The 24,647-nt window shown below is 40.7% G+C and overlaps 1 protein-coding gene across 2 annotated transcripts in view; it reads right to left on the bottom strand.

The window, feature by feature from the left end:
- Window positions 1-24,647, bottom strand: part of LOC103175159 (nucleolar protein 4) — a 153,737-nt gene that overhangs the window by 110,122 nt on the left and 18,968 nt on the right. For both annotated transcript variants that reach the window (XM_007887970.2, XM_007887971.2), the window contains exons 3-4: window positions 11,666-11,777; window positions 6,800-6,912 (exon numbers count right to left, since the gene is read on the bottom strand). In XM_007887970.2, the coding sequence (XP_007886161.1) occupies window positions 6,800-6,912; window positions 11,666-11,777 (225 nt within the window). The remainder of the gene's footprint in view (window positions 1-6,799; window positions 6,913-11,665; window positions 11,778-24,647) is intronic.

The raw sequence follows: 24,647 nt of genomic DNA, 5'->3' as shown, positions 1-24,647 counted from the left end.
TAACGATCATCACTGAGGAACCTGTCTTCTGAACAACAACAACAAAATTATATTTATATATCGCCTTTCACGTCAGGAGGACGTCCCAAGGCGCTGGACAGTCAGTGTTTTGGACCCAAGCTGGAAACCCAATGGGAGGGGTTTGTGAAGGGAGTGGCAGAAGAGGAAGTAGCGAAGCTGGGAAGCAACGACTCGTTCCAGGACCTTGGAGAGGAAAGGGAGGTTGGAGATGGGGCAGTAGTTTGAAAATGGGGGAAAGGGCCATGATCTCCACTGTATTTCCAACTCTGGAAACTATCAATGTTGCACTTAATTCCAATGAAGCTGCTTTTTGTTGAATAATGTAACTTAATTCTGTGCATCTCTGCAGGGTGAAACGAGTTACATTCATTTCAAAAGGCTTAGATTTTTTGTTATTAGATTTCAAAATGTAGTGTCCTATCACTGTGGAGTTCTGTAGCTCAGTAGTTACAGCACTTGCCTTGCAAGCAAGAGGACTTGGTTTGATTCCCAGGCAGGGCGAAACTATGGGCAAGTTTCCTTCAAAAAAAATTTGGTCACTCAATCCACGACTGTTTGTGGGACACTGCTGCGTGAAATTGGCTGCTGCGTTTCGTCTACAAAATATACCGTCAATTCACTTTTTCAGTGTTTTCAGATGTGATAAGATGCTGTATCAAATGTAAGGATTATATTATGGAGTCCTGTAGCTCAGTGGTTAGAGCACTCGCTTTGCAAGTGAGAGACCTGAGTTCATTTCCAGGCAGGGCGAAACCTTGGGCAAGTTTCCTTACTCCACACGCCTAATAATAATCCCTCCAAAAAACCAAAAACAATAATTAAATTGGTCATTTTTCAATCTACGACTGTTTGTGGGACATTGCTGTGCGCAATTGGCTGCCGCGTTCGCCCACAAATATACAGTCAATTCACTTTACAGTGTGTTCTGTGAAGCGCTTTGGGACGTCCTCCCGACGTGAAAAGCGCTATATCAAATGCAAGGATTATTATTATTATTATTATTATTAATATTTTAAACACACAGTAACAAGAGGGAAACTTTGATTTGGTATTGACAGATATCAACTTGATATCACTGTAAATGGTACAAATTATTTTCACACTAAATTAAAGTCTGAGCAGGACTGATCACTCAAAACATTTCCCCTTCTTCACTCCCAACTATTCCTGTTGCCAAGTCTATGTTTTCTACGTTCACTGCATCTTAGCTGAGGAAGAAAAGGTGCCCCATGAAGAAAAGAAAATGCTTATGATAAAAATGGCAAAGTATACCTGTAGAGGGAAGTAGATGAATTTTTTTGACTTGCGATTAACTTAAAAGTACAAAGACATAATTTTGTCTTGTTACAGAGAGTGACAGCACCAGTTAAGGATAAACACAGAAAAGTTAAATCATCCATTGTGTACTTGAACAAAAGAACTGATGGAACAGCAAAGAATGTTTATCTTGAATGGTTTCTGGCTCAGCATATTAATATTTCACTATTTCATCATTCCTCTCATCTATCCATTGTAGTTGAGCTTCCTTACTCATTAACCCAGGTAAGGAATGTACTTTCGATTCTTTGCACTTAATCAATGCTGAAAAGGAATCATGGAAATTGCAGCATAGAAGGACGCCATTCCGCTCATGGAATTGATGTTAGCTCCTCCACTGGAGCTACACACTCTAATGTGACTTTCCTGCTGTTTCCCAGGACCCTTCTACATTATATTGTCTGTCTTCAAATATTAATTCAATCCTTTTAAATGGTTTATGGGCTTAGCTTCAACAGTCCCTTGTGCAAAGCATCCTATGTTATAACAACTCTCCACATGAAAGAATCTTCTAACTTCGCCTTTAACTCTTGTAGTCACAATATTCATCTATGCTCCTTGTTCCCATTTTGCAAAATAGAGAGAATATTTTTAGATTATTTAACCTTTCAATACTTTTCCGAATTTTGAAGACCTCCATTAGGAGGAGGTTGCAGAGGTAGGGTGGGGGAAGACTGTGGAGGGATTTAATGGATAGGATGAGGATCTTGAACTCGATCTATTGGGGGAAGCGGGAGCCAGTGGAGCCTGGCGAGGATGGGGGGTGGGGGGGGGTGCTGTTAAGCTCACAGAACTCATGCAGGGAAGGACACAAGCTTCAGAGTTCTGGATAGTCTGAATGGAAGAAGCGAGTAGTCCAGTGAGCAGGGAGTTGGCGTAATCTATCCTTGGACATGATCAATGTGCGGATTATGGTTTTGGCAGCCGAGGCGAGATGAAGGCGGGCAATGTTATGGAGATGGGGGAAAGCTAAGCATATCTAAGCACAAATGTCAGGTTCAAAGGACACTGAGGTTCCACGAGGTGGAGTGTGCATCCAAGTGGTTAGATGCTGTCAGCATTGTCAACATAAAAAGCAAATATCTCAGAAAACGCGGACATTCCATTGAACAGTCATTAATTATGGAAATATGCATCTGTAATTCACTCAACCAGCAATTAATACAAAATTGCAACTCAGTTATTTGTCCCTGAAGACTTATTAGCTTCATGGGTTGCAGTCTTTTGTTAATTTTGAGATGTCAATACTCTTTCTAAACCTGTAAATTATGATATCCTAATGGTAGAAATTATTTCTGGTATAAAGGATATTCAAGATAGTTAATGTAGAAAAAAATATATTTGTCACCTTTGAATAGCTTGAAGAGGAGAAATAACCTGCGTTGTGTATTTCAATTCTGACAGTCCTAACTTTGAACAGTATCATAATCATCCAAGCCTCAAAGATATATTTTCTATGAAAGATAAATCGGAGAAACTCCACAAAAATGTATCACAAACATTACATTGATTGCCTTTCTGCACTGTGTACTTTTTCATTTCATTTTCCACCCTGTTATTGTTCGACTCAACTGTCCTTTCTCATCCATAGCCATGCCTTCCCCCACCTCCGTAACATTGCCAGACCTCACCACTGCCTCACCCCTCAGACCGCCAAAACCCTCATAATGCATTCGTCACCTCAAGGCTCAACTGAGGAAACTCCCTGCTCGTCGGCCTCTCCAACTCTTCCCTCCACAAGCTGCAGATCATCCAGAACTCTGCAGCTCGTGTCCCGTCGCACACCATGCTCCATGACCCCATCACACCGGCTCCACTGGCTCCCCATCCCTCAGAGGGTAGAGTTCACAATCCTCGTCCTCACTTTCAAGCCCCTCCACGGCCTTGCCCCTTCTGACCTGCTGACCCCCTATCAATCTGTCTGCTCCCTCCGCTCAGCAGGCTCCGGCTGGCTCCACGTCACCGCCCAACCCGCCCTACCATTGGCAACCGGGCCTTCGGCCTCTTTGTCCCCACTATTTGGAACTTCATCCCACAATCCCATCGCCTTGCTCCTTCTCTTGTCTCCTTCAAGGCATGACTCAAGACCCACCTCTTTGACCTTGCCTTCAGCCGCCCTCCTATACCCTCTCCCTCCCTCATCCCAACCCGGCCCCCCACCCTCAGGTGTTGATCCCTGACTGTTCAGCGCCTTGGGACGTCCTCCCGACATGAAAGGCGCTTTACAAATGTAATGTTGTTATTGTTATAAAGCATTACCTTGAATGTTGTTGGCATTGTCGATTTTACTTCTTTTAAAGAAAACTCTGGATAGCTATGAATGCAGTGAGAACAAGCAAACAACGTAAAATATTCCACTTTACTTTTCATAATATATATATGAATAATTTTTGATTATTTAATATCTCAAAACTTTTCAGAATGTTGAAAGGAGGAGGTTGCAGAGGTAGGGTGGGGGAAGACCATAGAGGGATTTAGCGAGCCTATGCTTGACCTTCGTCCCCTCCGGTCCACCATCAGTGGCCGTGCCTTCAGCCATTACATCCCAAAATTTTGGAACTCTTTCTCACTCAATCCCTCTGGCTTGCCCCCTCTTTTTCATTTTCAGATCTTCTTCTTCAACTGTGCTAATGGTCACCTCCTCTCCTTCCCCAGCTCAGCATCCAGCTTTACCACTGTTAAACATTCCGAGACTCTACTCTGCATGACGGGCACTATATAAATGTAAGTTGTTGTTTTACTTCTTGGTTTACATTACTGAAAGCAGTTGAGATGAAAAGGTCCTCTCTATGGTAAGTGACAGTGGTTTTATGCAAGTAATTTCACCTATAAGGTTTCCCAGCAAATAAATCCAATCAACTTCACCAACAACATGGCACAAATATGTTGGGAAATCGCTTTTGGGGAGAATTCATGAAGATATATTGTGTGAGAAATGAAAACATTAAACTGGTGCAATAGCGAGCCCTTCTGAAATGGACTACACAAACAGTGGGTATAATTTTCTTTTTGGTGCAATGATGCAAAAATAACTACAGACTTTTAACCCACATGCACACAGCAGTAGCAATACTGGGAGGTAATAGTGCTTCTATTGAAACACTTCTGCTGGATGCAGAGGGTACTGGGTTATTAAGAGACAGCCAGATGAGCCTGTATTAGGGGAGGATAAAATAAGATTCTTAGGACTGTTTCACACTGTATACTAGATTATATAATTTCCATATCCCAGCACTGTCATTCCCACCTTAAAAATCACCCAAAACACAGTCACATAAAAAATCCATACAACAAAGAGAAAGATAATGTGTATTATAGTAACCCTGTGCTGTGCTTCAAGGAGTTTACCAAATTATGCAAGTTTCATAAACAGTTTAGTCTCATTTTAAACATCAATTTTATATATTGGCAGAAAAATAAGTGTCCATTTAAAATTCAATATTAAAACAATATTTATGGAATAGCTAAATGACTGCCTAACTGTTGCCAAATTGTATTAATGGTATAGCTCTCATGTAGAGTGATGCCCAATACATCATTTTTCACATTGATTTCAATTATAAATTCATAGTGTAACATAGTCCATGCTGAAAAAAGGAAACAGAAACATGTGTCCACTGAAGTATCTCAAGTCATCACGTAATGCTAGACTAGTGGTACAAAGATATTCCATTAATTAATGTGAAAAATACACAATCCTTTTATAATGAAACAAATCAAAAAGCAAATGTTTTCACATTTTATATCAAGCACATTTATGGTAAAATCACGTAAATAACTTGAAGTAGTGGACAACATTTTATACCATGTCTAATGATGCAATTGGTCAAGAAGTTCTGCTTGGCAATGAGACTTTCGAAGGATGAGAAGTGTATGGTGTGAATATTTATCACTCAAAAGCTCAAAAGAAATGCTGGAGAATAAGGTTATTTTAAATACTGTGCTTTATATTATGTTTATCTCAGCTGGAGAGGCAAGGAGACTTCTACTGTGCTCAATAACACAGATGAAGACAATTTAAAGATAATGTAAAAGTCAAAGAGCCTTATTGTCCTTGGCTCCAAGCCATCTCCGTTAGTGTGCTTTGCTGCTCATTTCTTTTGCCATAGCAATGAGTCTGGAATAAAGCTAGTCACTAGGCAAGTCTGGAGAGAAGCTATCTGGCAAAGAGTGATTGGCTGAATGGATAAAGCTTTGTTTCCAGGCAAAGCCTTATGAGAGAATCTCTAGTAATATGAAGGACTGAATGTCACTCAACTCCTTCAGTCCTACTTCAGCCAAGGGTTTGCTGCTCCACCTTTAAGTGACCTGTGGATAGCATCTGGCTCCCTGGCCATATGCCACTGAAAAAACATGCGACTATAATCCTGGGCTCTTTTCTACTGCCCACAACAATTGCATTTCATTTGTGTGGACCAACCATACTGTAGGTTAATTGGCTTTTCTGTGTCTCGAAAAAAAATCAGATTTTGCTTTACCAAAGGATAAGGGGAAAGAGCAGGGCATCAGGGAATCCAGCTCCAGTGAAACATGTGCCAATATTGGCTTGATGAGCGAAATAAGTTCCTCCTGTGATGCATTTCTTGATCCTACTTCAATCAAGCTGCTGAGGATCAAGCCTCCCCCTCACCCCACCCCCAACAGACATCAGGTCAGGGCTACAGGAACCCCATTATAGATGTATTGTCAGTGACCATGAAATATCATTGATAAACACCAGCCTTTTCTTTCAAATTTTCTATGGATGAAAATTGCCAAAATACCTACTTAATTCCAGAAAGTATTAGGGACAGCTTGGCAGAGACAAGACTAAGAGACCCCATAGCATTCATTGGGGTACTGGTGGAGTTTAACCAGTTAAAATGGCATTGCTTGCCATTGAGAGCACTGTCTGGCAAGCTTCCCGCTGCTTGTCCGGCCAGGACCACCCTAACTGTTAGGGCTTTGACTCGCAGGATTAACAGAAGCTGAGTGGAAAGAATCCTTGCCCCCAGTCACCAATCCCTACCCCTCCAGGTCTTGCTGATCAGGTAGACTGATGGCTCTGTCATCAGCAGTGCCCTGGAGTACTGCCGACCTACTTACCTCAGGGACTGGCTACCGAACCATCATAGAGGATCAACTCAATTCCAGTATTCCATTACCAGGCATATCACCTTAGAGCCAGCTCAGCTCCAAGGAGACCTTCTTATATGTCCACCCCCCCACCCCCACCACACAATGAAATAGGTTAACTTGGGTCACATAGATGCTTTAATTTGATTGATAACTATTGCAAGAAAATGAAATCTCTGCAATACCAATTATCTTTACACCAGAACAAAATAAAAATTAAACAGAACATTATATGACATGTACATATTGTATTTACTGGGGTCTACCCTCAAAAATAGTCATGCTTAACATTTACCACTGTGTGGTCCATAAGGATGCGATTTTCATTTAAAACAAAATACTATACCTCATCTTGGTGCGAGTTCAGCAACTGTAACTTCATGTGCTTCATATAAGCCATTGTAATAGGCATATTATAATCTATGATACCGCTTCCCAAGGATGTTGGCTTTTCATTCTCTAAACAAAAAGGAAGAAAACAACTTAGGAAAACAATTTCTCAAGAAGGTTGTCCTTTTCATTTCATATTTATTATTACAATACAAAATTACATTTGTATAGCGCCTTTCATATTGGGAGGACGTCCCAAGGTGCTGGACAGTCAAGGATTTTATTATTATTATTATTTATGTCTTCCGGGACTGAAATTCTTACTATTAATAACAAATAAAAAGCTCCTTTTGTGTGGCTTTGAAAGCTTTGAGCCATACAGTTTGGATGTTTCAATGTTCAGTGTTAGCTGAATGTAACCAAGGCATAGCAATGGTCTCAACAGTCCTCAGAAAGGAAAAAAAATCAGCTAAAACTTGTGCTCTTGATTGCTATCCAAAGACTACTGCTGATAACTGCATGGATGATGAGCAAGCACAGGATCGAGCTGTGATGTCTCCTGCAGTCAAATAGTCTATCAACAAACATGCCTAGGCTTATACATAAATAAAGGAGAGATACTAAAGAACAATTGTTGCTTGTGAAGTTATATCCCAGGAATCGAAAACAAGGAGTCAAATTCCTGCAGGAGAAGAGGGAGTGAGGGAGTGAGTGAGTGAGTGAGTGAGTGAGTGAGTGAGTGAGTGAGTGAGTGAGTGAGTGAGTGAGGGAGGGAGGGAGGGAGGGAGGGAGGGAGGGAATTGAAGGAAAAAACTAAACTGGCAGTGGAGGAAAAAAATAAGTGGAAAAGGTTCGGTATATTTTCAGCTTGTGCACAGCAACACTGATATCAATGTCAATTTTACAGTAATAAAATTACTCAAAGAACTTTATTACTTATAATATTAATCCGCAACAGTACTGTAGCCAAGTTATCCTAACAACAACCAAGATAAGCAAACTCATCCACAGCGCTCAAGCAATTAAGACAAATTGGGACAAATCCACAGGGTCTGGATTTATATAGTATTTTCAAACATTCAGAATTTAGCAAATTGCTGAATCAAGTCTTAACTTTGTGGTTCGTTTTTGCAGTTCTTAAAAGAAGGTACAGAAAAACAATTTCAAATTAAGGAAGTATTTAAGAATTTGTCAAATTCTGGACACCAGAAAATGTTACTTGAAAAGAGAAAGGAATCTCTTCCAGTGTCCTTACCAACAACCAAATAAAACTGGACATTCACTTTATAGATGTTAATGGGACCTTGCTGTGCACAACTTGGCTGTCACGATTACCTACAAAATACAACGCCAGTGCATGTCAGAGTATATCCTGTGAAGTGCTTTACAACATCTTCCTGATTTGAAATATACTATATGAAATGCAAGGATATTTTTTTAAATCTAGAGACCCACAGGGCTGAGAACTGACATTCAGTTGTCAGAGAGAGTAGAGCAGAGGGCTACTAGATTAATTATAGGACAGTTATAAAAAAAGCTTGACTTTCCTACGACCTTTCGTTACAACTCTGTTACCTAAATTCTGCGGATACATTTTAATGCCACGTGCAAAATTCAAAAACAAGATATCATAGCTTCCAAGTAGGATCAACGGAAACAAATAGGAAGTGCAGGAGAACTTGTTTTAGTAAACCTGTGATAGACACAGGGAACAAACTACCAGCAAAGGTGGAAAAACAAGGGGCTGTACAGGATTTTAAAAGAAAAGAACTAAATAAGTTTCTGGAAATTAAAATAGTTCAAGATTATTAGACAATGAGCTAAATGTGATGAACCTTTTTTGGTGGTTGGATGGGTAAGCACCTTGGGGTGTCCTCCTGACATGAAAGGCGCTATACAAATGTAATTTTGTATATGGACCAATCGTCTATTCCTGCCTGAAATATTACTGTATTAGCCTCTTTTTTTTTCTTTAATCTGAAGCTGGGAGAAGCACAACCTGATGTGGATTAAACTTGGCCAACATTTTCCTCATGACAGCTTCCTTATGAACACAATCAAGTCTTTTGCATTTTTTTGAGCAGACTTCACATTTCTGAAAGTTGAAACACCCCTGAATGTAATGTTAATTTCACTGTCCGTTCATCGCCTTCTTTAAGCTTGCATGCCCTAAGTCCACACAAATTTAGTTCCTCGCAATGTGTAATGGTTGAATTACTGAACTTTGTTTTCCTCTATGAGGCAATCAAAAAAATGTTTTTCAATTTTCTGAAGAAATGGTTTTGTGAGTCTCAAAAGTTAAACAAGCTCTAGCTTTGATGATTCCTGCTTCATCTACTGACATTCCTAGTCTCACTCTATTTTCTGATCGTAAAGTGTCACATTCCCTTCACTGCTTACTGTCACCAAGAGACTATTTTTCCCTTTTGTGCCAAACACTTCTTTTCCTATCAATAATTCTTAGCAATGTATAAAGTCCAAAGACCTGCAAGGCTCAAATATTACTTCCAAATGTGATGTGATTTCCAGCACCTTTCTTGTTCTATGAGAAGTAACACTTTTCTCATCTGTAGCCTTCTCCATTGCAACAATTTTTATATTTGTTTACAGTTTTAGTAATATTATGATCGTAGTTCCTCTGACTCTTCCTTTTTTGTTCCTTCCATGCTCCAAATATACAATCATAAATACATTCCTTCTTAAATCAAAACTTATTACACCATCTCTTAATCATTTCTTCCCAAGATTTAAAAACTGTAGGAATGTCTCATTCCACAGATCCCTCACCATTTTCTTCTTTCTAATATCAACAGACTTGAAATCCAAGCTATCCATCGTCTTACCATGATTATTATTATTACCTTACCAGACACCTGGGTTCAATTCCAGGCAGGGCGAAACCTTGGGCAAGTTTCCTTACTCCACACGCCTAATAATAATCCCTCCAAAACAAAACAATAATAATTGGTCATTTTCAATCCACGACTGTTTGTGGGACACTGCTGTGTGTGCAATTGGCTGCCGCATTTTGTCCACAAATATACAGTCAATTCACTTTACAGTATATTCTGTGAAGCGCTTTGAGACATCTAGAAGACATGAAAAGCACTATATCAAATGCAAGGATTATTATTATTATCATGGCCTCTTGATTATTTCATCCATACTCTTGTTCTTTTCAATCTCAATGTTGTCCAGCACTATGGACCTTAGGCAAAGCCCTTCGCATGGGCTTGTTATCAAAGACAGATATCATAAAAATCAATCAAAGGAGAGATTCATCCCAATTCATGCAAATTTAAAACTAGGACCTGGCATTAATTGGTGGGCTGATATTGGTATGAATGAGTCAGTTGAGGCAAACCACAGTAATGATTCAGCAAAGACAAACATTTAACATTCTTCAGAGGAAAAAGATGTTTTACAGAGGGCAAATGAGTGAGGAAATGTAGTTTATTGTTTAGGTGGGGATTCACATGCACGTAGCTCTCACTTGAGCAATCCTAAAAATACCGAAAAGTACTTAGGTATTACCATATTGTTCATAGATACTAACAGTGAACAGTTTATACTTATTGGATTCCCATAGTGTAGTGGTTAGCAAGCGAGAGAACCTGGGTTCAATTCCCAGGTGGGGCAAAAACTTAGGCAAGTTTCTTTACTCCACAAGCTTCTGTTTATCTAGAAGCAAGTAGGAACCTGGCTGGTAGTCGATTGGTGGATCACGTGGAAGTTTAATAATCCCTCCAAAAATGTTTTTAAAATGTGGTCACTCAATCCATGACTGATTGTGGGACACTGCTCTAAGCAATTGGCTGCCTTATATATCCTTTCTGTATCAGCCTGGCTCAATTGATAGCACAATAACCTCTGAGTCAGAAGGTCCAAGCCCCACATTGGGACTTGAACTCACATAGTCTAAGCAGACACTCCAAATGTAGTGCTGGGGCATTGTTGGAGGTGCAACTACCTCCATCTACCTGTTCAGGTGGATGATAAAAGATCCCATGGCACCAATCAAAAAGAGAAGGCAGTTTCTCCCAGTATCCTGGCTAACAATTCCCCCAATAAAATTGTTTATTTATTTCATGGCTGTTTGTGGGACACTGCTGTGCTCAATTGGGCTGCAGCATTCATCTACATATACAGTTACTCCACAGGAAAATCCTGTGAAGCTCTTTAAGACGTCCTCCCAACGTGAAAGTGGCTACACCAATTCCAATTATTAATTATTCTCATCATTATTAAGGTCCCTTGTGAGTCTTCTCTTTTCAAGGCTGACAAGCCCTAAATTGTCTAATCATTGCTCATCTAGTAAAACAAAGATTTATTGTTCGTCTGGGTCATGACCTGTCTGTGAAGTCATAGCACAGACACAGCAACAGAGATCCAGATCATAAGAAACAAGAAACTCTGTTGACAGGATGAGCTGATCATTTCTTCTTTTTGAACCACTTTGAACAAACATGTTAGGGGAATATAAAGTACTTTAAATTATTTGTGTTTCTTTGTGTTTGGGTGTTCACACCAGTTATCATTATGAAACACAGCTTCATTTTGAAATTTCAAATGCATTGTACACTTTCAATTATGTATACAGTACTATAAAAGTATAAATTTTATACTGAATGCACACAGCAAATATTCCAACTGGAACTAATAGGTTAGCTCGAAATCAATTTCTGCAATGGACTCATCTTCATTAAGCTGTTTCATTAAAGTATCTGTTGTTCAACTACGTTTTTCCATTTTCATCAAAATGTACCTCAAAACTTTTAAGGTTTTCAATATTGAATCCGAGACTGAAAGACATTTACAACAACAACTTGCATTTGTATAGCCCCTTTCACATGGGTTAGTCCCAGAGCACTTTATGATTTACCTTTATGATCTGCACCATCTGGATTCAAATGCATTCTCTTCTGGCATTCTGAGCAGCTCATTAGAAATCTTGTCACTGCTTCCCGTGGCAAGAAGGCATAGGTCTCGGAAATCTAAAGTTAATCAAAAAAAGTGAATGTTAAATAAAACAAATTGCAGTTATATTACAACTCTGAATGATACAAACGTTATCAGAACTTAGTTTTAAAAATAGGGGAAGAACCACAAGAAATGAAATTTCACCAGTTGTAATTTTTTTAAAAGTGATTTTATAACTGCAGAAGAAAACGTGAGTAAATATCTTTTGCCTAACTGAACTTTAAAGTAAATCCTGCGCTTTGAGACATCTTCCAAAATGTGAAAGGTGCTACATCAAATGCCAGTTTTTTTTATTTTTGTAAAATGCAGCTGGAATTATAAGATGTCATTCATTTAGACTCTTTATACTGTATCAGCAAAATGTAGCAAAGGTCCAGTTATCATAGTTGCACTGGGCCAGAAGATGACAATCTTTGCATTTGAGTCTTATCACATCAAAACCTTTCAGAGCCCTTCTCAGAGTATACTGCGTAAAGTATAATGGCTGTCTTTTGTAGGCAAACATAACAACCAATTGCACCGTCTCCGACCTCACCATCATTACTTCATCTCCCTTAACTCCTCAATTCCTCTCCCAACTGCCACGCAACCCACCTCCATCTCCTGAAAAAAAATCTCCCTCCCTCCCTCTCTGCTGCCTTGGGAGTCATCTGAACTCCTCCCCCTCTGGACCTATCCTCTTCAGTCACTCTCCTCCACAACTCTCTCTCCACCACTCTTGACGCCCTTGCGCCCCTCACTTCCCGAACTGCTTCTTACTCACGGGAGTTACCCTGGTACATCAGCCACCTCCGCTCCCTCAAGGCACAGGTGTGAGCCGCTGAACACACCTATCTCAAATCTAATTTAACGGTCCATTGGCAGATCTGGTTGGACCTTATCAAAACTTACAGTTCCACCCTTGGCTCCGCTAAATCGTCCTTCTACTCCAAAACAATCTTGGAGGCCAAGGACAACCCCAGGCTCCTGTTCTACATCACCAACCAGCTCCTCCGCCCAACCACTCACTCCTTGCCCATCCGCTCCTCCAACGACAACTGGATGCTGGACTTCCTCGAAACCAAAGTTGAGGGGATTCACTTAGCTGCCTCTGCCCTTCCTTCTACTACCCTCTCCCCCCTCACACCCGGGCCCCTATCCATCCCTCCCTCCACACCTTCAAACGTCTCCCCCTCCTCTCTCACCATCATTATAACCCACATGAAACCTGTTCCCTTGTGCCCATCCCTACCTCTCTCCTTACCTCTCAGCTCCACCTCCTTGTCCCTCTACTCAATACTGTGAAGCACTTTGAGACGTCTCGACGACGCAATAAGGTGCCATATCAAATGCAAGGATGATTGTTATTATCCCTCACTCACTTACACATTCATTCACTCTCACACAAACTCACCCAATCTAACTCCCTCACATACACTCACTTGCTCACTAAATACATCAATGAATCAATAAATAATAAAGTGACCACTCAATCACGACTGTTTGTGGGACACTGCTGTGCGCAACTGGCTGCTGCGTTTCTCCCACAAAACACACAGTCACTACACTTTATGATGTATCCTGTGAAGCACTTTGAGGTGTCTCGATGAAATGCAAGGATTATTATTATATTATTATTATTATTACTAATCAGACATCACAAACCTCCATGTCCATTGGCACCGTTCCCACCTATTTAAAACGGCCGTCATCATTCCTATACTTAAAAACCCTCCCTGGACCCATCCCTGCTCTCAAATTACTGCCCCGTCTCCAAACTTCCTTTCATAGATCCTGGAACGAGTCATTGCTTCCCAGCTCCTCTCCCGCCACTCCCTTCATGAACCCCCCCCAATCGGGATTCCGTGCCAATCACAGCACAGAAACAGCTTTGGTCAAAGTGACAAATGACATTTTGTCCATCTGCAACCGGGGCTCCCTCTGCTTCCTCTTCTTCCTCTCTTCTGCCTTCGATATCGTCTCCACTTCATCTCCACAAACAGCTTCTCCTCTAGTTCCCGCACCATCTTGTGTGGCGTTCCTCAGGGCTCTGTCCTTGGTCCCCTCCTCTTCAATATCTATATGCTGCCTCTTGGTAGCATCGTCCGCAGACATGGGGTCAACTTCCACATGTATGTGGATGACACCCAACTTTACCTCTCTGCCTCCACTGTTGATTCCAGGACCACTGCTGTCCTGACAGAATGTTTATCAGACATCAAGTCCTGGATGAGAGCTAACTTTCTTCAGTTGAACAAAACCGAGGCCCTCGAGGCTCCCGTCAGCACCTCCACACCCCAGGCGCTGACAGCATCATCATCCATGGATGCACACTCCACCTCACTGAGCCAGTACGGAACCTCAGCATCTTGTTTGACCCTCAGCTATTCTTTCTACCCCACATCCGTGCTATGACACGCTCTGCCTTCCCCGCCTCCGCAACATCACCAGATCCACCACTGTCTCATACCACAGGCTGCCGAGACCCTCATACATGCATTCATAACATCCAGGATTGACTATGTAAACTTCTTGCTTGTCGGCCTCCCCAAGTCCTCTCTCCATAGGCTGCAGATCATCCAGAACTCTGCAGCCATGTCCTCTTCCGCACCAGGCTCCATGACCCTATCACCCCATCTTCGCCCGACTCAACTGGCTTCCCATCATACAGAGGATACAGTTCAAGATCCTGTTCCTCACCTTCAAAGCCTTCCATGGCCTTGCTCTGCGAGCTCCTAACCCCTTACCAACCTGACCACTCCCTCCGTTCAGCATGCTCCAGCCTGCTTCATGTCCCCCACCTCGCTCACCCAACATTGTCGGACAGGCCTTCAGCCTCTCTGCCCCCACCATCTGGAACTCCATCCTGCAGTCCCTCTGCCTCGCCCCTCTCTTGCTTCCTTCAAGACCTGTCTCAAGATCCTCCTCTTCAACCGTGCCTTCGATCATCCTCCTTCCCCCCCCGCCCTCCACCCTCCCCAATCCCAACCCCTAGCTCGGGTCCGAAACACTGATTGTCGAGTACCTTGGATGTCCTCCCAACATGAAAGGCACTTTACAAATGTAATTTTATTGTTGTAAGATGTAATAGTGCTACTAACTGAGACAGGTTGATGGGCAAGATTTTCTTCAAGAAACAATCTGACAATTTTTTTTTAAGCTTCAAACCATGCAACATTATGATATTTCACCTTGTATTCGTGATTTCATCCATCAGTGCTTTCTTTGTTATTTCTTTTAAATTGAAGCTTCACATATTCAAAAGGCGTTTGTTTTAAAAAATGAGCATTTAATTGAATGTTGGACCAAAAACATGTTGTTTTTTATATCAAAAAGTAATAATGATCTTTGCAGTTGATATAGAGCCTTTCATGTCAGAAGGCCCTATCAAAGCACTTCACAGGCAAATGTGGCAGCCAATTTGTGCAGAGCAATGTCCAACAATCAGCCAGGAAGTGAATAACCAATTCTATTTGGTAGATTATTGGCCAGGTGACAACAACAACAACAACAACAAGATTCCATTTATTGAGCGCCTTTCACATCGGGAGGATGTCCCAAGGCGCTGTACAGTTGGGTCAGGATCCGAGCAGGGGGGAAATGGTCAGGGTGAGGGGAGGGAAGGGAGGGAGCGAGGAGGGGGTAGAGAGTCGAGAGGGGAGCTGAAGGCACGGTCAAAGACAAGGAGAAACCCCATTCGCTTTACAAACACTGCCTTCTGAACAGGCAGATAAGACCTTATTTAACATCTCATACGAAGGACAACACCTCCAACGACGCAATGCACCCTCAGCATAAGAATAGAATCTCAACCTCAACAATGCGAGTTCAAAATCCTGATGCGAAGCTTGAACCCACAATCTTCTGACTGAGAGTTGAGAGTGCTACCAACTGAGCCAGTCTGACACCTAACTACACTTAATTAGTGCTCAAAATATAGTATCTCATTAAATTAAATATCATGGGACAAATTTCAGGAGTGGAGTATGGATTCAATCTAATTTACCAATGACATTACCTAGCCTTCATCATGTTTTCCAGTGTGCTCTAACTACTTACTGCTGCTGTGAGTGGATTGTGATAAACAGAAGAGGGGGCAATGGTAATTCCCATCTATTTCTGACTTTCAGATTTTAGAAATGAGGTAGCAATACAGGTCATGACCAGTACAATTATGTAATTTCTCACCCCTCCCCCAAAGGAATCATATTCTGAGCAGAAGAGTAAGCAAGGGTCTCCCTAGTTTCATTTTAAAAAGTGTTTCAGACCTGAATTGTTTCTGACTGCTGCCGCAAAAGTCGCTTGCTCTCCTCTGTGCTGAAAACACCCATCTACCTCTGATTAACATACAACACTACGAGAAATGCAAAAATAAGTTAAAATATTCAAATAAATTCAATCCTGGGATTGAAAAAATACTGGAGTGGAAATCACAAACAATTTCTCCTTATACAGTAGTAAGCCCTAACAGTATAAACCAGAAAATTCCAGCCCAACATTCTTTAAGGTGCCATAAATTACCCCCAGCTTTGTCATTCTTTTTTTCAGATATTAGTCAGTTCATTACTGGAGGTCCAATTTCTTCTTGTTCTAATTTTAATTTGCCCTAATTCTTCAACGTAAAATTTCTTTCTTTCAAGCATCTGATCCAAAACAAAGAAAAAAATATATACCTGTACATTGATTCATTCAAGTACACACAGTGCTAGATTTTGGAATATGGAAAAGCTAGAGCAAGGGCGTTTGGGCTAACAATTGAGCAAGTCTAAAACAACAAATTACTGGTAGCTTCTGTGACTCGGAATTCAGAACAAAACTTCAATTAATTCAGCGTCAATTCAGCCCTGAAAACATGGAAGACTTGTGGTTACTAATTTTCAAAGTTAAGAAAGCTTTTTTGCAACTTCTTTGTACAATATTGTGCCCTTCCATTTTCGAATGATCCTGAAGCTCTCTTGGTTGTAATGACTAAAACAGTTGTCAATAATTGTGTTCATCACCATTAAACTCCATCTTGCTGAAGTAAATTCACTGTGGCAGAAGCGTGAAGATATTCATTTTATCACTTGACAATTATAAGCATTGAGCCCAAACTGCAGATGATGCAATACAACTTAATTTTTCAATAACTATAATTTCATTAACAACAAATCTCTTCCCATGCTCGTAGGTTTATGGTTTTGAAAGTAAATTGTAAAGAACACTTGCATAGCAGCCCAGTTTTTAGGCACTTGGTTTAATTGAATTATTCCATTAGGTGCTATGAAAATTCCCCCCCCATTATTTCCCTATAATTGTAATAAACGTTATTCTCAATTGCAAGGTGGGAATGATTAGTTGGTTAATTGCTTTTCACTTTTTTCTGCATCACTAACTTTGAACACCATTTCCCATCTGCAAGCTTTCAAATTTCACTCATAGACAGAACACTCAAATGCGAATCTCTATAAATATTTGACGTTACGTTTTCATATATACACACACACACACATACACACTCAACTCGTATTATAATATATAAAAATAATCATTCGGTCACTTAGTTCACGACAGTTTGTGGGATATTGCTGTGTGCAACTGGCTACTGCATTTCGCCAACAGCACATAGTCAATTTACATTGTGGTGTGTTCTGTGAAGTGCTTTTGAGACATTTAGGGCATTATATCTTATAACTTAAAGATCTGACGGTAGACCAGCAATGGCAGACATTCAAGGAGATAGTGCAAAATTCCCAACGAATTGTCGGGTCTTAAAACCGATAAATCCCCTGGACCGGATGGCCTGCATCCGAGAGTTTTAAAGGAGGTGGCTTCTGAGATAGTGGATGGCATGTCTATAATCTTCCAAAAGTCTGTGGATACTGGAAAAGTTACCATTGATTAGAAGATTGCAAACATAACTCCACTATTTAAGAAGGGTGGGAGAGAAAATAGGGAAAACTATAGACCAGTTAGTTTGACGTCAGTTTTAGGGGAAATTCTTGAATCCTTAATAAAAGACGTAGTTATGGGATACCTGGAAGACCATAAAAAGATAAGGCAGAGTCAACATGGCTTTACAAAAGGGAAGTCATGCTTGACTAACCTTTTAGAATTTTTTGAGGATGTATCCAGCAGGTTGGATAAGGGGGAACCAGTAGATGTGGTATATTTGGATTTTAGGAAGGCATTTGACAAGGTGCCACACAAAAGGCTGTTACTCAAGATCAAGGCCCACGGGATTAATGGGAAAATATTAACATGGATAGAAGAGTGGCTATCGGGTAGAAAGCAGAGTAGTGATAAACGGATCATTCTCGAATTGGCAGGATGTAACTAGTGGAGTGCCACAAGGATCAGTGCTTGGGCCTCAGCTATTTACCATTTACATCAATGATCTGGACAAGGACATTGAATGTAATGTGTCTAAATTCGCGGATGATACTAAACTAGGTAGCAGAGTGAGCTCTCAGGATGATGCAAAAAGATTGCAACAAGATATAGATAGGCTAGGCGAGTGGGCAAGTAGGTGGCAGATGGAATTCAATGTTAGCAAGTGTGAAATTATTCACCTTGGTAGCAAGAATAAAAGAACAGATTATTTTCTGGAAGGGGAGAAGTTAGATAGTGTTAGTATTCAAAGGGATTTGGGTGTCCTTGTACACCAGTCCCAAAAAGTTAGTTTGCAGGTGCAGCAAGCAACTAAGAAGGCGAACGGCATGTTAGCGTTCATTTCAAAAGGTTTAGAATATAAGAGTAGGGAAGTCTTGCTGCAACTGTATAGGGCTTTGGTGAGACCGCACCTAGAGTATTGTGTGCAGTTTTGGTCTCCTTATTTAAAAAAGGACATACTTGCCCTAGAGGGGGTGCAGCGTAGATTCACTCGGTTAGTTCCTGGGATGAGGGGACTGACCTATGAGGATAGGCTGAATAAACTAGGGCTGTATTCTCTAGAGTACAGAAGAATTAGGGGGGATCTTATTGAAACTTATAAGATTCTTAAAGGGCTGGATAAAGTAGACACAGAGGGACTGTTTCCCCTGGTAGGAGAATCTATAACCAGGGGTCACAGTCTTAAAATTAAGGGTCAGCCTCTTAGAACAGAGTTGAGGAAACATTTCTTCACTCAGAGGGTAGTGACCTAATAGAATTCACTACCCCAGAAGGCTGTAGATGCTCAGTCCTTGAACATTTTCAAGGCTGAGACTGATAGATTCTTGAAAAATAGAGGGATTAGGGGATATGGGGATAGGGCAGGTAATCAGAGTTAGGTGAGAAGATCAGCCATGATCTTATTGAATGGCGGAGCAGGCACGAAGGGCCGAATGGCCTACTCCTGCTCCTAATTCTTATGTTCTTATGTATGTTCTTATATCAAATGCAAAGATTATTATTATACTAAACCAACTAATTGGGAAACAATATTATTCATCCCAATCTCTTTCTTCAACTTCTTCAACATTTACTTTCTGCATCCCTGTCTCAGAGACTCCTATCAAATTCCTCCTTCCACAAGTTTAATCCCACTCAATTTTAATTATCTCTGCTTTTTTTTAGACATTTCTCTTAATTTACTCTCTTTTTCTGTGTTCCAAGAGCACAACAATTTTCCAGCTGAGAAGTAGGTTACTTGCTCCTGCATCTCTATCTCTAGGCCTTTTTGTTGGGAAATAAAGAGAAGACCAGCCAACTTTCTTGATGATATTCTTGATCTCACCCACACCCACAGTTTCTGGTGTGTCATAACCTGAATATGTATTCAGGGGCGGTATGGCCCAATCAGGATAGGTCATGATCAAAACACTTCTTCACACATGAAGAGAAAGTGGAATTCACTGCCCCAGAAGGCTGCAGATGCACAATCAATGGCCATGTTTAAAAGGGAAATAAATCGTTCTTGGAAAGTAAAAGCATTAAGAGGCATGGAGAAAAGCTGAGCAAATGGGACTGAAAGATCCGCCTAATCTAATAAAATGGTACAACAGTCCCAATGTTCCAAATTCCTTCTTCCGTTCCTATGTATTTTCTATGATTAGTTCAAGGAAAATTTAGGAACCCTTTTCTGAATTATTCTGAAACAATTCCCTCTTACACTTATCAGGACAGATTATCGTCCAGCCCTTATAAGTTAAGAGTATAGGACTGCTTGTTCTCCACTATCCATTCTACTTTTCTATCTGCTAATCTGCCCTGAATGGCATAAGGTAAGATCTGAACTTCAGTTTGTAGAGGAAGAATGAGAGAACAGCTGCTCTACTGCTTAAAATACCAATTGGCTTTGAAAGTAACAACTAAAGACACTGCACATGCCGGTAAGGTTACACAAATTGAACTCTGAATTGTGGGAACAATAGTGACCCGAACCTGATATTCTGGGCATTCAATCATCCTGATATTCTGGGCATGCCCTCAAACCTACGGTTAATAAATGTGTTATTCCATTAAAACAACTGCAGGTACAGTATCTCCTGGAAACCAAATGCATGTCATTATCTACTAGACCGGCTAGTTGTGAGTCCATTTAATATCTTCTAGGGCAGCCTTCTAGCCTGGGCCTCATATTTGCTGCACACAGGTGTATTCCTGTGTTGTGACAACAGATGGAGCTCCCAGCGTGCACAGCGCATGCTGTGACGATTGACCTAGTTGGAGAGGATTATGCATTCTCTGAATGGGCCAAGAAAATGCTCCCAATACATAGGACCCCTTTGCTGGATAACTGCCAAAAATATCCCATGAAGTTAACCCACCACTTGTAAATTAGAGCTTTTTTTTACCGTTGCAGGTGCTATATTTCTGTTTTTTTTATAGATGCTGGTTTCACAATGATGCAGGATCTGATTTTGGTCGTCCCCCACCCCCCACTAATTCCCATAAGCAGAGCTAAACTACATACTGTTAACAGTTTGTGTCTCTTATTTTTCAATGCTGAAATCCTTTTTCTTGTTGCTGACTCTGCTTTGCTGCGTGGGTAGGTTCACTATATGCTTACCATTTGGGTATCTTTGTACATGTATTGTCTCACCTAAATTGCATATTGCCTGCTTAGATACAAAACACTTGCAAATATTTAGAAAGCAGTTTCTTCTAAACAACCTAATCCTCTGCTATACTCATTTCACCAATGGTTTCAGATATTTTAATGTTATGACACTTTCATTCTGCCAATGTTGCGTTTTCAGTTCTTTCAATCCATGTGGATGCTCTCAGTCCATCAGCTGACAGAAAGAGAAACACATGCTCCTTTCTAGATAATAGCTATGTTTCCAGAGCAGAATCTGCCGCCACAAGGGCACATAACAGCATCTGCACAGCCACAAATTACACCCACTCAGTGGGCGCAGGAATCATTCTTGGAAAGAACCACAGGAAGGAAACGTGCATCATTAGTTGCAGGAGTCAGAAATGGAAATACTAACATCTCATTTTAGAGATCCCACAATCTCCACAGAAATGTTTTTGTTCATGAGAGTATCCATTTTATCCCTGAGCTCTGCTTTGCTGACTACCAGGTAGGAGGATCTGGGATGCAAAGCAAGGTACAAAGTGGTATGATCAACTTCTTAGAATCAAGCAGACTGGAATACAAATAGGCTGTTGGGGAAGCTGCTAAGATAGAAATATACAATTCTGTCTAAGTGTAATACATCGTGAGATATAATTCATACTGGCCTCACTGTGACGTCGGACAAATAATGAAAGCAGTTGGCCTCAAAGTAGTTCCTGTGTTCCACCTAGGTTCATAATAATATAAATAATAATCCTTGTATTTGATATAGCATTTTTCATGTCTTCGAGACGTCTCAAAGCGCTTCACAGAAAATACACAAAAGTGAACTGACTGTATATTTGTGGGCAAAATGCGATAGCCAAATGCGCCCAGCAGTGTCCCACAAACAGTCGTGGATTAAAGTGACCAATTTATTATTGTTTTTTTTCTTGAGGGAGTATTATCAGGCGTGTGGGGTAAGGAAACTTGCCCAAGGTTTTGCCTTACCGGGAATCACAGAAAGTACTGCTCAGAAACGGGCCATTTGGCCCAATTCTGGATTAATGCCCGCCAGCTCTCCTTGAGCCAGTAGATGCCTTAGTAGAGAAAATGCTAAAGATTCAAGAGTATCTTAATGGTTCAACCAACATACAATTTAACAACAAACCCTGTGAGTCCTGGATATATTCAGACAGCGATATCATGCTACCTAAAATTTGCAAGACAGGTCAGGGAAATCTTGGACTGTCTAAGTCAATGTCTAAGACAGGAACAAACAAAAGTAGCCAAATTCCAGCATCAGGTCCCTGCTAGCGCGACTAACATCACTTTCTCCACAATAGCAGTGCACAGGAGGTGATGTTAGTGGCACTTCGCAAGAATAGACACTTCCAGCACCTTGGGACGTCCTCCTGACATGAAAGGCGCTATACAAATGTAATTTTGTATAGTGTGCAATTGCAGCATGTAGGAAATGACTTTAGCAGTACTTCCTACATACAGTGCACAGTACAAAGAAACGTGATTTCAACTGCAAGTGCACTGAAAGCACTGGAAACCAAGTGTACTTCTATTTAGCATGATCCACAGTATACTATAAGGGAGGCAGCACGAGATATAGAAAGAATGAATGTAGAAACCAACAGGTCTTGGGATTTTCAGTTAGTGATAGCACAGTATCTTGATCGCATTACGTTGAAGATTACAAATGAGCCATTCCCAGACTCATCATGTTGCATTCATCAACATTAAGTAGTAACTGCTTACTTCTCATTCTAACAGACAATTTATATAGATCCCTTTGAATGTGGTCTGCTTCTTCCCTTTTATTAGCAACCCAGCCCAATTTGTATTGTTTATTCTAAATCTGATTGACATGTTTTCTGTTCTTGCAAATGATTTAAAGAGAGTTTGATAGGATACGCAAAAGAGCTGATAACTGGTCAATGATGTTTAATACAGATAAATGCAAAGTACTACATAGAAGTAGTAAGAATAGGCAACACCTGTACTCTATGGCAGAAACAGAACTTACCAAGGAGAAAGCTGAAAGATCTAGGGGTGTGAGCTGACTCATCTCTCAAAACAGTGTGAGGCAGCAGTAAACAAGGCAAACAGGATGTTGGGCTGTACTGCCAAATCAGCTGAGTTCAGCTCTCCAGACATCATACTCAATCTATATAGTGCTCTGGTCAGGCCACACCCCCTGTACTGCAGACACTCTGGTCACCCTGACATAAGGGGGCTGCCCAGCCTGGAGGCTGTGCAGAGGAGTCATTAACAACTCCTTAATAACAAGGTCATTTTTAAAAGCAGAAAATTGAAGGTAGCAGCAAAGCAAATTACTAACTCAGTCTCAGACCAGAAGCCATGAAAGGTCTTTTCCTTGAGCAATATCTACTGTATAACCAGTGTCTGAAATAGAAAAGGGGATAACCTTGTTTCACATGTCTAGTCATTAATATAGTAGCTTTTTTTTACACCTATGATATGTCCACAAGAAAGCCCAGAAGGCAGAAGGCAGTCCCATGATATATACAATGTTTTTACCCCAACTTTCCCCAGAATGTGGAATCCAGTCAAGCTAAAACGGAAGATGCAATAATAATCCTTGCATCTGATATAGCGCCTTATTACGTGTTCGAGACTTCGCTTCTCAAAGCGCATCACAGAATATACCTCAAAGTGAATTGACTGTATATTTTGTCGGTGAAACACGGCAGCCAATTGCGCACAGCAGTGTCCCACAAACAGTCGTGGATTGAGTAACCAAATAATTTTTATTTATTTTGAAGGAATTATTACTCCCGGAAAAGCAATCCGCCAATTGACTAATAACCAGGTTCCTATTTATTGCTAGGTAAATAGAGGTGTGTGGAGTAAGGAAACTTGCCAAAGTTTTGCCCTGCCCAGGAACCGAGCCCAGGTCCTCTCGCTTGCAAAGCAAGTGCTCTAACCACTGAGCTACAAGACTCCAGATGTAGATGTGTATTCATACAAAACAACAGCTCTTCCAACCTACAGAACATGTCAGCATGACCTATAATGTAGTCTAAGAGGATAATGAATCTGTACAATATTTGAGCTAAACTTTTCATCCTGCTTCAGGTCAACGTGAATTAAAGTCCAAATCAAAGTCCAAATCTGCCCCATTTCCTTCCCCGTTACATTTTCAGCACCTCTGTAGGATTAATCCTTGGATTTAATTGCATGACCAATTTAAGTGGATTAGTTTCCACTTCTAACAATAACTGGTAAATTTGAGACAAAATTTTATTCAGATCAGGCAAATAATATATATATTTCCTAACTTGCTCTAGAAGGGACAATGCTCCAGACTCAGCTACAAAAGTGGCACATCTAGAGAAATCCATAAAATGATTTCTCAAGCCAATACTTTCATTCCAGCTGGCTGTATGCCTCCACTGAAATAAATGTGATCAAACACCTCAATTTGTTCAAATCCAAGGTAATTTGGATTTGGGAGCATGTTCACCTTAATTCATTGTGTTGGCCATATGATCAAAGTGAAGACGAGTGATTCCAATCAGTTGTCATGGTTAGAATTTGGGATTTATATAATTCCCCAATAGCAAAAAAGTGATATAAATTCCCAGTTAGTGTAACTCCTGCATTTCCCACTGGAAGATGGAAACCACACATTATAGATAAGCTTGTCGGTTTCTGGATTTAATCAGAAAAAAATTGGTATTGGTATTATTTTCTTTTTCCTTCAATTTTCTCCAGTCATTTTAGATTTTTTCCATATCAATTTGAAAACAACTTGTCCTATTTATCCTTATACTATTCCCCTGGCCACAAATCCCCTATAAATCGGCTTTTTTAATGACCTTATCCACCCGGGTCACTGCTTTCTGTGATACATTCTTCTACTCTTTTAAGATTTGCACCCTTAAGTTTTAGGCTCTTCCTATAT

The sequence above is a fragment of the Callorhinchus milii genome, unplaced genomic scaffold (genome assembly GCF_018977255.1).
Source record: "Callorhinchus milii isolate IMCB2004 unplaced genomic scaffold, IMCB_Cmil_1.0 Scaffold2, whole genome shotgun sequence".
Taxonomy (NCBI): domain Eukaryota; kingdom Metazoa; phylum Chordata; class Chondrichthyes; order Chimaeriformes; family Callorhinchidae; genus Callorhinchus; species Callorhinchus milii.
Note: the sequence above shows the minus strand (reverse complement) of the source record. Positions and strands in the feature narration are given on the sequence as shown.